At 34.9% G+C, this 15,987-nt stretch overlaps 5 protein-coding genes across 5 annotated transcripts; 1 reads left to right on the forward strand and 4 right to left on the reverse strand.

Moving 5' to 3' along the window:
* Positions 1-184: 184 nt before the first annotated feature.
* Positions 185-6,741, reverse strand: LOC126925072 (uncharacterized). The gene is made up of 18 exons (XM_050740241.1): positions 6,566-6,741; positions 6,139-6,447; positions 5,823-5,951; positions 5,569-5,728; positions 5,072-5,448; positions 4,821-4,992; positions 4,546-4,736; positions 4,322-4,466; positions 3,976-4,259; positions 3,359-3,437; positions 2,971-3,182; positions 2,445-2,570; positions 2,207-2,366; positions 1,553-1,941; positions 1,300-1,471; positions 1,021-1,211; positions 796-940; positions 185-721 (listed from the first exon to the last, which is right to left on the reverse strand). Exons 2-18 carry the CDS (start codon positions 6,355-6,357, stop codon positions 426-428), a joined length of 3,447 nt encoding a protein of 1,148 aa, XP_050596198.1. The 5' UTR covers positions 6,358-6,447; positions 6,566-6,741; the 3' UTR covers positions 185-425.
* LOC126925074 (neurofilament medium polypeptide-like) lies at positions 6,629-9,858 on the reverse strand. Its single transcript, XM_050740242.1, has 7 exons — positions 9,494-9,858; positions 9,308-9,428; positions 8,448-8,903; positions 7,778-8,138; positions 7,496-7,707; positions 7,219-7,408; positions 6,629-6,651 (listed from the first exon to the last, which is right to left on the reverse strand). The coding sequence occupies exons 1-7, from the start codon at positions 9,640-9,642 to the stop codon at positions 6,629-6,631; spliced, it is 1,512 nt and encodes a 503-aa protein (XP_050596199.1). The 5' UTR covers positions 9,643-9,858.
* Positions 9,859-9,919: 61 nt separating this feature from the next.
* Positions 9,920-11,775, reverse strand: LOC126924978 (uncharacterized). Its single transcript, XM_050740061.1, has 3 exons — positions 10,838-11,775; positions 10,650-10,779; positions 9,920-10,317 (listed from the first exon to the last, which is right to left on the reverse strand). Exons 1-3 carry the CDS (start codon positions 10,934-10,936, stop codon positions 10,058-10,060), a joined length of 489 nt encoding a protein of 162 aa, XP_050596018.1. The 5' UTR covers positions 10,937-11,775; the 3' UTR covers positions 9,920-10,057.
* On the forward strand, positions 11,091-12,131 carry LOC126924977 (uncharacterized). The gene is made up of 5 exons (XM_050740060.1): positions 11,091-11,212; positions 11,280-11,421; positions 11,537-11,647; positions 11,716-11,911; positions 12,001-12,131. Exons 1-5 carry the CDS (start codon positions 11,199-11,201, stop codon positions 12,042-12,044), a joined length of 507 nt encoding a protein of 168 aa, XP_050596017.1. The 5' UTR covers positions 11,091-11,198; the 3' UTR covers positions 12,045-12,131.
* Positions 12,132-12,142: 11 nt separating this feature from the next.
* On the reverse strand, positions 12,143-15,780 carry LOC126924937 (melanotransferrin). The gene is made up of 9 exons (XM_050739983.1): positions 15,636-15,780; positions 15,010-15,422; positions 14,810-14,927; positions 14,570-14,749; positions 14,040-14,497; positions 13,801-13,965; positions 13,641-13,729; positions 13,213-13,553; positions 12,143-13,138 (listed from the first exon to the last, which is right to left on the reverse strand). Exons 1-9 carry the CDS (start codon positions 15,700-15,702, stop codon positions 12,498-12,500), a joined length of 2,472 nt encoding a protein of 823 aa, XP_050595940.1. The 5' UTR covers positions 15,703-15,780; the 3' UTR covers positions 12,143-12,497.
* Between the last annotated feature and the right edge of the window lie 207 nt (positions 15,781-15,987).

Here is a 15,987-nt window from a genome sequence, read left to right on the forward strand (position 1 = left end):
CAAAAAATCAATGTTACAAATATTGTGAACTCAACACTCATAGCATGAAAAATCAAACAAACGATAGCGAGTATGCTTCGACAAACAAATAGTCATGTTCAGATTATCGCAACAAGGTTTAACGATTCGTATCTTCCAAATTATAAAAAGGAAAGGAAAAAAAATACTCGGCTGTTAATGAAAATTTGAAGTTCACATAAACGTATATTTTTGATCTATGTATCTAAAAGCCGTGAATTTTCTGTCATTAAAACGCTTTGAATTCATTAAACTTTCTGTACGAATAATTTGTATTAAATTATATACAGCAATGTTATTAAGAAATAAGATATTTCTCATATTTTAATTACGCATTCTAATTTGATTGAGAAAAATAATAATAGCCATTGACTTTGCACTCGCGTAATGTTCATCGCATTTGAGATTTAGGGTGCAGGGAACAATCTTTCCCATTCTCGCATTCTTTCAGGAAAGAACTCAGTTCTGATCGATGGATGAAGATTCAGCTCAAGGAAATTGCTATGCTCGGGTACCAATCTACCCCATCTTACATTCCTGAGTTGACCATCGTGTTTACGGATCGGTTCACCATTTATAACAAAGTTCGACCATATGCTGGTAGAAATTTCCACCATAGGGATTTCTGGTGCGTCGCTGTTGAAGTATGGGAAACGGCTCTTTATGAAGAAAAGATACTGCAGATCGTCATGATGACATACACCTGAGGGACATGTAAAACGGTTAAAATATGGTCCTCATTGAATTTCCAGACAAATGAAGAGTAAACAGTTTTACCATATGGTGTCGTGGCGTTCAACATATAAAAGCTGTAGCGTCCTTGGAACGAAAATTTATAAAAGTATACCGGCAATTTCGAATACGTAGCGAACAACTTGATTGCTCGGTACATAGGAAATTTAGTTATAGCATCACCATATATCTGGAAAAGATTTGATATTTTTTTATGATTTCAATGGTGAACAAATTACAATTAGAGCGCGAAGATAATTTGATACGTACATCACCGAGCTTTCTGTAGCTAGCCGAGCTAAGTGACTGATCGTTGAAATAGAATTTCCGTAATTCCCTACTAACGTAATTCGATCGTGATGTATTACGTTCGTACATAAATATGATCGGAGCGAGAGTATTCCAATTATCGTTCAACTCAGGGTACAGAGAATTACCTTTTAATGTGGCATTTTCATACACTGCAAAATTTAATAAAACAATTGGATATACTCAATTTTCATATTTTTATCATGTATTTATACGAAATATCTTAATTCAAATACTCACAAGCAGCTATACCGCCAAATTCGTCTTCCGTAACTCCCATCATTAAAGGAACTTGATAGAATCTTCCTTGCTTTATCACGTCGTACGGCTGCTCAGACAGGAACCTTTCAACACCAGGAACTGTCGGTTCCACAGCTGGTGACCAGAGCACAATAGGATTTCCACGCCAATCCTATCAAAAATATAATATCACTAATGTTCCTAGTTGCCTAAATTTTTACATGCTGGGTCTATATTGTTATATCAAACGCACATATAAGTCGCGTAATGTGTCTGTGAAGTTTTCTGCAGGTTTTGAGCGGAAACAGCGCACCATAGCACTAGTCGAATCAGTAGGGCAATCCAATAATCGTGCCTGTCTTTGAGCTAGCTGCATTTGTCCATGTTGCGATATTCCGGAATAAACATTTAGTTTTATAGCCGAAGAACTCATCGCGATAGCTCTGTGAAAAAGATTGCGAGACATTGGAGACACCAAATGCAACATAATACTGAAACTTCCTGCGCTATAACCGCATAGAGTGACAGAGTTTGGATTGCCACCAAAGGCAGCGATGTTTCTTTGAACCCAATGGAAAGCTGCGACTTGGTCCTTTAGACCCATGTTACCTGGTGCTGCACTGTCGCCGGTATTCAAGAATCCTGAAATAATTCGAATTTGTTTTAGCAAATTCCTAACGCGAGTAAATTAACTTTGTACGTTCTAATTGTGGAGCTTTTTCAAAAACAAGGTCTGTAAGACGAAATAGGGTATAGCAAATTGTAAAATAAATTCGGTTTGTATTAGTAATTATTTCTTTTTATATTTACGAAATAAATAACAATTTCGTAATAATTTAATCATTCTTTAATTTCAAATCTTTTCAGAAAGCTCCCGCAATTACTTCTCTGATTTATTTCAAGTTACCTAACGTCCCAAGACGATAATTAATTGTAACCAAAACGATATCTTTATCCAACAGATACTGTGGCCCGAAGTTTATACTTTGTCCTGAGAAACCGTTAAAGCCACCTGGATGTATGAAGATCATTACTGGTCTCGATACATCTTCGTTTCTACAGGGTAGCTAGAATTGGGAATGTATCCTTGTTGCAAATGTTTAACTGCGCATGATATATTTATATGCATGATGTGTGATGCCTACTTTGGTAGTGTACACGTTTAGGCGTAGACAATCTTCTGATTGTTGTATGCCGTTAGCATGGGGGCAACTGGGTCCTTCCTCGGTTGCGTCGAAAACGTTTTGCCAATCTTTCGCTGGGATTGGAGGCTATACAGTAATTTCAAAACATGAAATAAAAAATATATCGCGTATATGATAATAGTTTCATCAACTATGCAATTAACGAAAGGGGTATTGTGCAATTTATTGTCAATCTCTTAAGATGTGCGAAATTGATAGCTTTACTTCTGCAAATTGTATCATGAAAATGAGATAATTTGTATACCGGCTAGTTAAAAATTATTCGGTGGCATAATATCGCAAATGCGCTAAAATAAGAAAGCTTGTCAAAATATTCTTCGAGTAATTGTACGTGACATTAACGAAAATACCTAGTCTCATACATTTGCAAACTAAGCTTTTAGAAACTGTTTCGACGCTCTTTATACAAGGATAACGCATAAGTTAACGCTGACGTAAAATAACAACCAGTTAAAGGATTTTTTACCTGGAAACGTTGGGATCCAACAGGTGGTTCGCCATATCTTATACCACGGAACGAATAAATTTCTTTTCCGAGTCTAGAGGTCAAAATAGACCCACGAATTTTCCCAATTGGAGCAGTGACCAACGGTTGTTCAGCGATCGACTGTTGAGCGACAGCGAGGCCGGTGACACAAACAAGAAATACCAGAACGCCTCTCATCTTAGACCTTGCAGCTTACTTTTTTTCTTTGTCGGAAATTCCTTCTCTTTGGACGAAGTAGTAGATTGATGAAAACAAATCAATTAGCCGACATAGACTGTGCTCGTACAAGCACCGGAATAACCAAGTAGGCAAAAGCGAACAATTTATACGAGAGCAACGAGGTAAATAAGTGGGGAACTCCAAATGCCTTCCTGGGAAATATCATCATTTGTAAACTCCCACATAGGGGCGCACTTCATTTGTCGTTGAAGATATCCATAATATTCCTCGACCAACAATAAGTGCATTTACTAATACCAATTTTCGCCTTTTAATTACATGCGCATGTCACATTCATTATAACTTAGTATCGCTATACTATAGTATATATATATAATATATATAGTAATATTACATATATTGTATAGTTATATATATTATATATAGTAATATTATATATATAGTATATGTATATATAAATATCAGACTATCTTTTTAATAACAGATTTATCATTGCAAAAAGTAACGATATTACAAACGTTATGAACTCAAAACTTGTAACATAAGCGCCAAACAAACGATAACAAATAAAGACATAAATATTTGCAACTGTGTTCTGACAAACAGCTAATTACATACAGATTGAAGATTCTTCAGATTCGTATCTTTGGCATTACCAAATAGGAAGGGAAGGATATTTCATCATCAATATCAATAATGATCTATATGTTTATTAAATTGCTTCGAAACACTTAAAACAAAATTAATAGCCTTAAAAAGGACCATTCGGACTTCACATTGCTATGTTGCTTTGCTTTATGATGCAGGAGATAGAGGAAATAATTTTTCCCATTCTTGCATCCTATCGGGATAGAAACCAGTCTTCATGGTAGGATTCAAGTTGATATCCAAGTAGTTACTTTTCTCGCTTTCAAACCTGTCCCACGTTATATTCCTACCATTTGGAATGGGTTGGCCAGTTTGTACAAAGCTGGACCACATAGATGTGTACAATTCCACCATAGGAATCTCAGGTGCAGTCTTATTAAAATATGGAAAGTTACTCTTTATGTAGTATAAATATTGCAAATCGTCTTGATGTTCGACGCCTAGAATTATAAGAAAACAGTGTAATCAATCGTTCAACAGTGTGATCATCGAGTGAACTTACCATAGGGTGTCGTAGCGTTCCACATTGTAAAGCTATAACGGCCTTGATAAGTAAATTTATAAAGATACACCGGAGCTTTGGAGTTTTCAGCTATTAACTTCGCCCCACGATATTGTGAAAATATAATTACGCTGTCCGCATAGAGCTGCAAATTGATTTTACAATTTCTTTGATTATCAGTATCAATGGTGAATTTGTTAAAGGAGTAATTTAGCAGTTCATACATGAGCAAGACCATTTCTGTTAGACGAACCGAGTGGTTCGTCATTCAAATAAAACTTCCGCAATTCTGTACTAATATTTTTCGATCTTGCCGTATTACGTTCGTATATGAAACTAATCGGTGCTACGTGATACCAATTTTCGTCCATATTTCGGTATATGTTGCCATTGTTTCTGGTGGTATTTTCAAATACTAAAAGAAACAAGCGATCCATAATTAGGGAAGAGCTTCGATTCTTTTATAATTGTGATTCAATTTCACAACTATGCGACTTACTGACGACTACCCCACCAAGTTCATCTTTCGTTACCCCAAATATGGCTGGGACTTGATAAAACTTTCCTTGTTGAATAAGATCGATGGGTTGAGCTGGTAGAAATCGTTCCATTCCTGGAACTTCCGGTTCTACGACGGGTTTCCAGACGACAATTGGATCTCCGTACCATTCCTGGGATGTAAGAAGTATTAAAAACCTCTAAGTATCCACTAAATTATAAGAAAGAAATTTCTCTTAGATATGAACTAACAAAAAATTCAGATATAGTTTTTGTAAAGTTGGCTACAGGCTTTGATCTGAGACAAGCCAACATGTCTTTGGTGCTGTTAATGGGACAATTCAAAAGTTTCGCTTGTTTTTCTGCGATATCTCTTTGGTGGGTTGGATAAGGTTCCGTGAGTAAGGGGGAGCCACTCATATCGATCACCCTGTGGAATAGATTTTTGGACATTGGTGATAACATGTGCAAGAAAGTACTGAGCCCTCCGACGCTGCAGCCGCTGATGGTCACGGAGTTTGGATCTCCTCCGAAAGCAATGATGTTCCTTTGAATCCAACGAAGCGCTATTACCTGATCTTTCAAACCTAGATTTCCTGGAGCCAGTGAATCGCCTGTTGCTATAAAACCTATGAAATCCATATTTATATATTTTATATATCCTTGGACAGAATAGAAGAATAAATAATTGGAAAGAATAGAAGGAAAATGATCATTGGTATATCGTGTATTATAAATGCCTAAATTACCTAACGTGGCAAGGCGATAATTTACAGTAACCAAAACGATATCATGGTCCAGCAAATATTCGGGACCATAGTTAAAGCTCTGAGCGGAAGACTGGTAGAAACCGCCTGGATGGAAGAATACCAATACTGGCAATGATACATTTTCATTTTTCGAAGGCAGCTGCAACATTTAGATAATTACATTCCATAAATATATATTTTTTATCTTGATCAATTAAACACGCTGTAGACGAGCCGGAAAAAGTAAGACATACTTTTTTAGTATAGACATTTAAACGCAAGCAATCTTCAGACATTAGCTCGATACGCTCCACATTTGGACATGCAGGACCTTCTTCGGACGCATCGAAAACATCGTTCCAATCTGCTGCTGGAGTGGCAACCTGTATTGTGAGAAAATTGTAAGGATTATTCCCACCGATGTGCCATAAATACTCGCATAAAAGGAAATACGCAAAGTACTCTTTGTTTGCATAGTTGAAGGCTGACGATAAGTTTGACAAATGTCCACGAACAAGGATGTTTCCAGGATTAATAAAATTACGATAGAGGCAAGAATGAGAAACTCACCTGAAAACGTCGTTCTCCTGTGGGAGGCTCTGCATATCTCACGCCACGGAAGGAATAAATCTCCTTTCCGAGCCTTGAAGTTAGAATAGAGCCGCGGATTTTTCCAATTGGCGCTACCGCTTCCGGATGTGCTGTGCAATATAAAACGTTACCGATTCCGATGATATAAAACAAAAACAGTAGCTTCATCTTTTCGTTTGACAGTAATTCTTTTCTCATGAATATCGCTGTTTCCGTAAACGAGGAAAATCAGTCAGCTAAATTATTGGACGGTTGCTCACGTAGCCGATGATTAAGAGACACTGAAGGCTAAGAAAGAGAGAAGAACGTTTTATATTCTGGTTGAAAGGAAAAAGCTAACCATAATTATCTTAATATATTCGATCGTGAAAAACTAAAACATAGCCATCATAGTTTTACAAATTACTGTAACATATTGTCCATCTGTTCTTTGGTAGTGTACAATTAAGTATCGCTAGGTTATCGAATGTCAGTAAAAGTATTTGGTAACATCTACAACGTGAAAAATATAAAATCGCAGACGACGTAGGTGAAAAATTGGAAAAATTGAACATAAAAATATTTATCGGTGAAATATCTAATACTTGTTATTTACTGGAACTCGTTTTTATACAAATACGTGTATTGCGATACCATAGAGTTACATAACTATCTGCTATTGCGTGCAAGTGATAAGAAAGAAACGAAAGAATCATCAATTATCTGTATTCTTATCACGCCTTTAGTTTTGGGAAACAACAACAAACGAAAAACACGTGGAAGATTGGACACTATTTAAAAATGTGCCTTTTTTTACTGTCTTTTTTTTGTTACTTTTTATTTCTCTATTTTTAATGTACATTTTACTGTACATTTTATTGTACATAATTTTTGCGTTATCTAAATTCCTTAGTTTCACTTTCTACTCTTCTTCAGTTTCTTCAGCTACCTCGTCCGTTTCTCCTTCTTCTTTTTCCTCTTTTTCTTCTTCTTTCTCTTCTCCTTCTTCCTTTTCTTCTTCTCTTTCTTCTTCAGGTCTTTCCAATTTCTTTCTCCTTGTCCTTGAAAGATGCTTTTTGCCCAATAATTTCTCAGCTCGTTTCCTTTCCATTTTCTGCTTTTTTGCAAAGTCTGGATAGATACAAGGATCATAGGTTGCTTCGTAAATAATCGGATCAATCGGCCGCTTTTTAACAACCCGCTTCTTCTTCGGCTCTGGACATTCGCCCATTTTATATGGCTTTGTTTTTGGCAAAACTTTGCCGTAAACCTGCGACAAAATCAATAAATGGTTCTGCGGCTAAATGTTCAGAAAAATTGATTCAGTTTTTAATGGTTTTTACTTAAATCAACATACAGGCATCTCGAATATCGGTCTACCATATTTATCTTTTTCACGCGGCGGTCTTTTTTCAACAGGACTTCGAGGTCTCGGTGGTTTCGCCAAAGATTCAACTCTTCCAGAAGCTGTAGCCGCCAAAGCACTTTTTTTCACGGTAAAAGCATCAGTTCTGATAGTCTTAGTTTTATGAATATTTGGTTTGGCCAATTCTTCCATACGTGCGGATGCTGAAACAAACAACAACGTACACACAAGCTCGTCAACGTCAACTAATTTTTTATTAATTTCGCCGCAGACCTTTAGCATTCAAAGCTGCTTTCGTGATGCGTGTGGGATCATCTACGCATGGATGCGGTGCGAATCTCCAAGCGTGTTTCTCGAGTTTTCTTCTTTTAGCTTTCCGCTCTTCCTCTTCACTTTTAAACACTTCCTCCTCTCCTTCTTCCGCTTCTGTAGCTTTTCCATTCGTATCGTCGGACTTACGCTTTTTTCCTCTTCTCTCGCCCTCTTCCTTTTCCCTGTATTCAGCGAAAGCTCTTCTACCTCTCTTCTCCCCTTCCTCGATTATCATCTTCTTAAAAGCTTTTGACTGTTTGTCCTTTTTATCTTTTATCGTCTTGTACGATGGTACAGCCAGAAAACTTAACCAAGGCGTAATCTAGCGATTCGAGAGATTAAAAAACTGTTTACCATGTTTATTCGTGAAAGTTGAATGGAATATACACGCGGACATGAAATTAATGTAAATGTATTTTAGAAGTGGTCACCACTAAAAATTACAAAAGTAATCTGTATTGGATCATTGCTTTTCAAAATCTATTCTTTTCGTCAACATACTGTTTTAGCGCGCAAATAATTATTTCGTAAGCTTTCAAACAATTTCTCCCGAGAAACTTCTTTAAGTTGCGCCACTTCGAATATACACGTACAAATATTCATATGCACATGCGATATAGATTCATTTTACTTGATAGGAAAGCGCAGTTCGTTTTATGCCATAAGGTGTAAATAGCTCCTCTATTTCTTCTTTGGTTAATTGTTCAGGACAATCGAGCAATTTCTTCGCTAAAGCCAACTTCCTCAGTCTGTCTTCGTCCAGCTCCCGTTTCTCATGCAACATCAATCTGGATGGTTTGCATTCTTCGGGAAGAATGACACGGGGCAAGCTTAGCTCGATGATTCTTTGAGATGCCTGGTAGTTTAATGCTGCTGGCGAAACCTTGTAATAAACTCGACCAAAATCGACCAGTTTTATATTTGGTAGAGACAACAAAATCGTTCTCTTAGATGGAATTGCTTTCAGTGCCGCTTTCGAGATAGCGAGGTCTAATTTGCAGTGAATGCTTTCGTCGATTCTTTCCTTCGGTTTGGACAACATTTTGATTCTTTTCTTTAGCTGAGATAATGGCTTCGATGGCCGAACCTGAGGAATGTTGCACATTGTAACGTGTAAAAGTATTAGGTCATCCCATAAGTTCGTGCCGACTTCTTGGCGTATACATTTCATATTTTAAAGAAAAACAAGAGAACTTTTATCGAGACGGAATAATGGCCCTATCAGAAAAATGGGAAAAAGTTGTACAACGAGAGGGGGATTACATATTTTCATGAAACTGAAACGTATATAAACAATCTTAAACATATATGACCGCTCGAAAAATGGCACGAACTTATGGGATGACCTAATATGTACAAATCTTTCAAATCTAGAATTTCTCGTATAATATTTAAATAAAGATTTGTTTCGCCTATTAAATTATCAGATATAAAATAAAAGTCTGCTTTTTCAATAAATGCATAAATATCCGCAATTTATTTACGACTAACTATAGGCTCAGGTTGCGGAAGCTTTTTCGGTATAGCATTGAATTTCGCCCAGGCATTGAAACGCGCCCAATCAGCCGGCGTCGCTAGCCATCCTTTCAATCGTAATTTACGTTTAATTTTTCTAAAAGTCAGAATGTTAGAAAGATTTTTATCTGTTCGACACGCTGACAAAAAGATCACGCTTACTTCCCCTTGAGTCTCGACTTATCTAGTTTTCTTAATCTGCCAGCTGCTGCTCTAGGGGATCCGCTTCTTGCTGTTTCCTTCGTTTCCTTCGTAATTTGACCTTTCCTCGCAACCACGCTCCTTACGGGTTTTTTTAGTTTTACAGCCATTTTTTACAAGTTTTCGGAACTAGTTTCTAATCACTACATGAATGCTTCATAACATGGGCTTAGATTCGAGAGAAGAATAGAAAATAAACTTCTTTATCAACGACATCTTCGCGAATTTAGCTCATTATACAGGTTAAATGTTACTTCAATTTACCAACGAAGAAGAGAATATTAAGATTGTTAACGGTGATACTTTTCGTTGTGCGTTACGATTTTGCGTTAAATTTCTCATTTTCGATATAGCTATTTCATTTTATGCGACTTTATTGTGTCCGTGTTACGTGAACCGAGACTGCCAAGTTTTAAAAGAGATCAAGCCTTCGTTTGTTTTTCGCCGACGCAAATGTCCGCGTTAAATAGAAATTAGTAATTATCGAGTCATTTTATAGACGTTCTTTATTTTATATTACATCGTTTATGGATTATGAGTTATCTTTTTTCCTGAAGCGTTGCATTTTTTCATCATTTGCAAGTAATTCTCGAAATCGTCGTATGGCTCGGTACGAATCATGTAACTTTTCGGTTTCGCGAGTTCATGCAGTCGTTTTGAACATCCTTTATTCCTAGCCGCAGTGATACGAGCATAAGTATCCAGTAAAAATCTCTTCTTCCTCGATTCTTGCGCGTCCTTCGATTGTTCGCTGCTATTTATCAATTTATGATGTCCTTGTTTCACTAAGAAATATTTATTATACAATTGCATAATTCTATAGTAATAAATTTCGACATTTCTTTATGTACACCTGATATGTTCAAGATTCTTTCCAACTCGGGAACGAGAACTCTCCAAAAATCACACTCAGTCTTTAACAAACGACCACGATTACGAGTGATAGAAGAGATTCAAACGAATAATTTGCGATAGCAAATAAAGAAAGACTTTAAACAGGCCAAAAATGCAAATTAGCAAAACAATACATTGAAGCACTTAGTTTAGGGGGTTCTTGAAACTGATGGAGGTTCGATGAAAAATGAAGGTAACGCTTGGAGGGTTCTCTTTAAACTACCTGTATTTATGGGAGAACTTTTAACGCTAAAGTTGGATATATTAGACACGTTTGTGCCTGGTTTTCGTTTAGGTTGGGCTAATTTGTTTAACGAATCCGTAATTTGATAAGATAATGCTCCACGTTTTACCTGTAATGTTAAGACGACTGAAATATTTTTCGTGTTTCTTTATGTTCGCGATACTTACATTGAAGGCATTGTAGTTATTGGTTTTATCGATTCTTTTTCTTGGTTTCGCTAGTTTTTCAAATCTTGGTACATTATCTTGACAAACATCCGTGTTCATATCGTTAATTTAATCGTAAAATTGTTATCTAACTTGAGACTCGGGAAGTTGTAATGTAAATCGTGGAAGCAACAGAAAATTTAGAAAAATTTACCTTAGGGTTAAATGTTGATTGGTGACAGTGAAGCGATTATAAAATAAAGATGTTTGCAAACTTCAATTCTTTCTTCGTAATAGATCTAACAAACAGTGAACAAAATTTCAAGTCCCCCCGCAAAGTCTGTCGATTGGCGAAATTAATACTCTAAATTTCCGTTCTACGATGTTGAAATTCGAGTAAATACAGCGTTTCCCCGTTTTCCTAGTTTCCCCATTCTCACTAATATAATTTTCCACATAATAGACACGAAATAACGCCAAAATCTGCTATCAAAAACCATCGTAATAAACGAAGAACTTATTGGTGCGCTCCTAGAAGAGTAAAAAGTACAGTTATTGTAGAAAATTTCGACAATTCGTTGACACAGAAGAAAAATATAAAAAAAGTAAAATACTAATGAATACTTTCATATCATCGTATTTTCGATAAGTGTCTTTTTAATTTACCAATAACAAATACTCAGAGATAAACAACAAATAAAATGCTATATTTATTTGCAGAGGCATCATAAGAAAAAGCGAAAAACTATGAAAAGCCTGAGACGCATTGACATCTTAGCGCAGCCTAAATCTATAAAACATAAAGTAGAACATAAGAATCATTTTTCTACAGTAAATATTTATCTTTCTAGCTTGAAAATTCATTTCGTGGTACTAATATAATTTTTTGGTACATCAAGGTAAGCAAATCTGCTCAAAAGTATCAAATTCCAAAAAGGTCTATTTCATCGGATCACAAAAGTGCCATTTACCAACGTAAAACATTCAGAATAAAAAAGTTTAAAGGTACACGTGAGTTGCCAATGAACTCGACGTTGAAGGATTGTTCGACAATTATATTACCTAAGAAGCTAGGTGTCCGATTGTTTGCTTTAGGTCTTTATTTATATTTTTACTAATATTATTTTTCTATCTTTTCACTATACTAACTAGTCTAAGATTAATTATTCATTTATTCATAATAGTAAAAAAGAAACTTAAAGAATTAACAAATTCTAACAATACGTAAGAAAGACTGATCGAAGACGAAAAGACTGCAAAGTCGTGCAATATATCAGTAAGAAAAATTTTAAATGAAATGAGAAAATAATTGACGTAACTATAATGTACTATAAAACAACTTTATTCAGTGTGTACAAAAATATTAATGGACGGCGTAAGGTACATGTACGGTTACACTGCAAATATACTTAAATAACAATTAAATATCATTTTATACTTATCTAAAATGTCGAGAAATGGACGGATTATACAATAATCTTTAGTTGAGAACTATATGTTACGTTACCACATCCATTCATTTAACTATGAATCGGTATGTAAAATACGAAAAATATGATTAATTTTGTGAACACATCTCATACAAAGATTAAAAAACTAGTAAATATAGCTAGATGTATTTTCTAAAAGTTTTTTCTATCGAATGTACATATATTCATCTGTTAAAAGAAATTTACCTTATTTACCTACTAAGTATGTAAGCAAATATAATCATAGCTATCGTAGCTATTATCGAATGCTCTATAGCTGATGCACCGGCATTACAATCTACAATTCTTCTAGCTCTCATAAAGTCTGGACCTAAATACGCACTAAACTCTCTTTTTTCTGGTGGTATTACTACTAACTGCTGTGTAGCGTCCTGGAAAATCAAGTCGCTATAAGGCGGCTGACTGTAAAACATACTAAAACTAAATTCGTCCTGTTCTTTTCTGCCATAAAATTGTTGGGCGTAAATAAACAAGTTTATGTAAGCGTTTATTTGTGTCTCGTTATATCCATAATATCCACCACGTGTAACTATTGCATTCGCTGCCACTTTTCCTAAATTGCAATGTATGTAATCGGTTGTTGGTCGACGAGTGCCGTCTGGGCAAAGCAATTCGAAATCTTTAGTGAAAGTATTACGTGCCCACGTTTCTCGTCGTTTTCCATCTGTATTTTCTGCGACTGTTGTGTGCTTCACAAAAGCTACATCTCCGCCCCCCTCGACTAAACATCTAAAGGCACCAGTATACCCATAATAATCTTCAGATGCATCTCTACGACAATACTGGAAGCTGGCACCGTGGCACAGATCACACATATTGTCATATGGCACTCCTAAAATAAGTTAACATGCAACATATAATTTTGCACAGACCTGCAATCAATCCTAGTTCAAGAATTGCAATTACCTGTATTGTATTCGGTACTAAGCGCGCCCGGAATGCAAGATTTACTAAAATATTCTGCAGCAGCGTGAACTGAATCACAACCATAACCCCTGATCCACGTATTTGAAATAAGATATGCTAACGGATACACCCAACCTGCCGCTGTATTGATTCCTGTATGACAAGTGTTCTTATTTTTTAGATAAGTCAAATCTGTGTTGTCATCCTCCTCTTTTGCCACTGCAACGACATAATATTCTGGTGTAGGTAAATTGTAAACTTCAGATATAAATGGAATCAAATCAAAGCGTAAACCAGCAGTATATACGTCACTAGTGTCTAATACTGCCACATCAGCAATTCTAAAAAAAAAAAGAGAATGAATTTTGTTTTACACTAAATTCTCCTATTTTATCCGCAAACTTTTTCGATATTACATATATACATACCCACTTTGTATAGCCTGCATGCAATGAATTTGACTGTAACCTTTGTGACAATTTAATTCTGGCTTCAACAATTGTGCCTTTAATGCTATCTAATATGAAAATAAACATTAATAATTATATTTAATTTAGAGATATAATATTTATTTCTTTAAATCGTTACCTTCATTTTTATACATTTTTCCATTTCTGGATCAGACGTAATACATAGGGTCATTTTACTAACAGGACAACGTCGCATTTCTAATATTACATCAAGGAATCTACCTAAATAACCAGTGTACACTTGTTCTTTTTCACTTAATTCCATGAAGTCTCGCGCTGTATCCTAAAATTATACAGTTTAAAATAAAATTATCTTAAAAAAGGTAATGATAATGTCAAAAAGAATATTGTATTTACAGAAAAAATCAAATTATGATGCATTCCATATTTAGGTGCAGATTCAAATAAATTGAAAGTCTCTATTGGTTGTATGTTTGTTGATTCTGTGTTATCCCATGTATTCAAATCATTTCCATTATAGCTTCTTTCATTTCCGTTACGATTTTCAAAGTTATCTGTGCTATATTCGTTTGGATTAACATATTCAGTGTTGTTAAATCTATTATTAAAATCTGGCCGATTTTCGAAACGATTGTCATAAAATTCGGTCGAATTTTTTGCATTATGTCTGCGTAGTACCTGAACTGCTGTCTCTAAAAATCGCTGATATAATCGACGGGTTTCGATTTTTGTAGCAGACGATGTAACTACAGCGCGTGATGGAACTATACCCCAATTACAATATTTGTATTCGTTAATCGGTTTACGAGTACCATCTCGACAAAGTAATTCAAATTGCTCCTTCTTTACAGAATCTTAAAAAATTGATATTATTTATTAATATTGTAATATAGTTTAATGGTAAAGCCCTTTAATTAAAAACATACTAAAGTCAAATGTTGTTGATGTCATCTCATCCACAGTCGTGTCTACTAAGAAAGCAATTTCTCCTGCTTCTACCAAACATCTAAATGCTCCCTCATATCCTGCATAAGGATCTGAAGTTGTACACCTTTCTCCAGGTATCTTTCCAATACACAATTTACATAATTGATCAGAGTTATCACCTAAAATTTAAAATTTCTATAAAGAATATGAACATTAGGTAAAGTTATTATCAATCATACCTAATGGATTATATTTATCTATCAATGAATTTACAGCACAACTGGGCCCAAAATATTTGATGGTAGATTTAACATGATTATTACAATCTATAATTTCTAATCCACCTTCTTTCATAAGCTGTATAAAACAGAAAAATGACAGATTTTGGTTAATACAGCATATATTACATAGAAACATAGTAAAAAGAAATAATATTTACTGTATAAATTGGAATAACCCAACCAGCAAGCATCCCAAGACCAGCAAAACAAGCCTTTTTACCCCTCAAATCACCTAATCTCTGGACATCTGGTAAAGATCCTTTTTTAATAACTGCTACCGCAAATTGATAATTGACACCACTTTCATGTATTTCTTGCATTAATGGGATTAAACTATGATAGCGTCCTGCCATGAAAATTTCACCAGCATCTAAAGTGGTTATATCTGCTTTTTCTTGATCCAACATAGCCATGCATCCTTCTTTATTAAATGCTTGTTTGCATTGCACAGAAATGTAATTACGCCCAAAAAATGTTATTTCGCGATCAACTGCTCTTGAAAATGCTTTGCACTTATCCTGTTCAGCATCAGATATTGTACACCATGTAACAGTATTGTTGAGGTTTTGTCCTGTGTACGGATTTAAACATTGTTATTAATGCTAATTATAATAGTAATCGATTTGTAAATATTTTTTGCAATTTGATATTTGTTATTTTTGAGGATAAACAACAATTAATAATTAAATAATAACAAACGGTTAGTCATTAAACAAAGTGAATATTTGAATGTGAATTTTGAAGTGAATACTAAACCATTAAAAAATAAAAGTATATTTTATACCATATATAAAACGACAGGATAAACTGAAGAGTATTAAAATTAGATTTATGCAATTGATTGGTAGCATTTTTATACTTTCTTCGTCTAAGCATTAATTGCTACGAAAGGCAACACCCATTACTTTAGTACTCTTACTATACTATTACTATACTATGTGTATTATTCATTCACAGTGCTATAGGCTGTAGCGAACTGTAGTAAAATATCACTCATTCTCCAATTGTTAATTGAATATTCTAGTACTGATACAACATTTTCATTCACTTTTCATACATTTGTATTAATTTTAAAAGTTCACTAATGATTATATAACTAATACGATTAATAAATAAGTTGAATATTGAAATTAATA

Source organism: Bombus affinis, chromosome 15 (assembly GCF_024516045.1).
Source record: "Bombus affinis isolate iyBomAffi1 chromosome 15, iyBomAffi1.2, whole genome shotgun sequence".
NCBI classification, from domain to species: Eukaryota; Metazoa; Arthropoda; class Insecta; order Hymenoptera; family Apidae; genus Bombus; species Bombus affinis.

Bases quoted from the DNA above. Each gene is read 5' to 3' on its own strand.
- LOC126925072 (XM_050740241.1), bottom strand. From the start codon at position 6,357: ATGAGAAAAGAATTACTGTCAAACGAAAAGATGAAGCTACTGTTTTTG. The intron at 4,993-5,071 runs GTTAGTTCATAT...CTTACATCCCAG, and splicing joins AAACTATATCTGAATTTTTT to GAATGGTACGGAGATCCAAT. The intron at 3,183-3,358 runs GCATTTGGAGTT...AAAAAAAGTAAG, and splicing joins TGATGATATTTCCCAGGAAG to CTGCAAGGTCTAAGATGAGA.
- LOC126924977 (XM_050740060.1), top strand. The intron at 11,422-11,536 runs GTAAAATACTAA...ATTTATTTGCAG, and splicing joins AGAAGAAAAATATAAAAAAA to AGGCATCATAAGAAAAAGCG. The intron at 11,912-12,000 runs GTCTTTATTTAT...TATTCATAATAG, and splicing joins TGTCCGATTGTTTGCTTTAG to TAAAAAAGAAACTTAAAGAA.
- LOC126924978 (XM_050740061.1), bottom strand. From the start codon at position 10,936: ATGAACACGGATGTTTGTCAAGATAATGTACCAAGATTTGAAAAACTA. The intron at 10,780-10,837 runs GTAAGTATCGCG...TTAACATTACAG, and splicing joins ATAACTACAATGCCTTCAAT to GTAAAACGTGGAGCATTATC. The intron at 10,318-10,649 runs GTAGTTTAAAGA...AATATTTCTTAG, and splicing joins AAGTTCTCCCATAAATACAG to TGAAACAAGGACATCATAAA.
- LOC126925074 (XM_050740242.1), bottom strand. From the start codon at position 9,642: ATGGCTGTAAAACTAAAAAAACCCGTAAGGAGCGTGGTTGCGAGGAAA. The intron at 9,429-9,493 runs GTAAGCGTGATC...TCTGACTTTTAG, and splicing joins AAGTCGAGACTCAAGGGGAA to AAAAATTAAACGTAAATTAC. The intron at 6,652-7,218 runs GCAAAAAGCATC...TTCACGTTGTAG, and splicing joins ACGAGCTGAGAAATTATTGG to ATGTTACCAAATACTTTTAC.
- LOC126924937 (XM_050739983.1), bottom strand. From the start codon at position 15,702: ATGCTACCAATCAATTGCATAAATCTAATTTTAATACTCTTCAGTTTA. The intron at 14,498-14,569 runs GTATGTTTTTAA...CAATTTTTTAAG, and splicing joins ATCAACAACATTTGACTTTA to ATTCTGTAAAGAAGGAGCAA. The intron at 13,966-14,039 runs GTAAATACAATA...GTATAATTTTAG, and splicing joins ATCATAATTTGATTTTTTCT to GATACAGCGCGAGACTTCAT.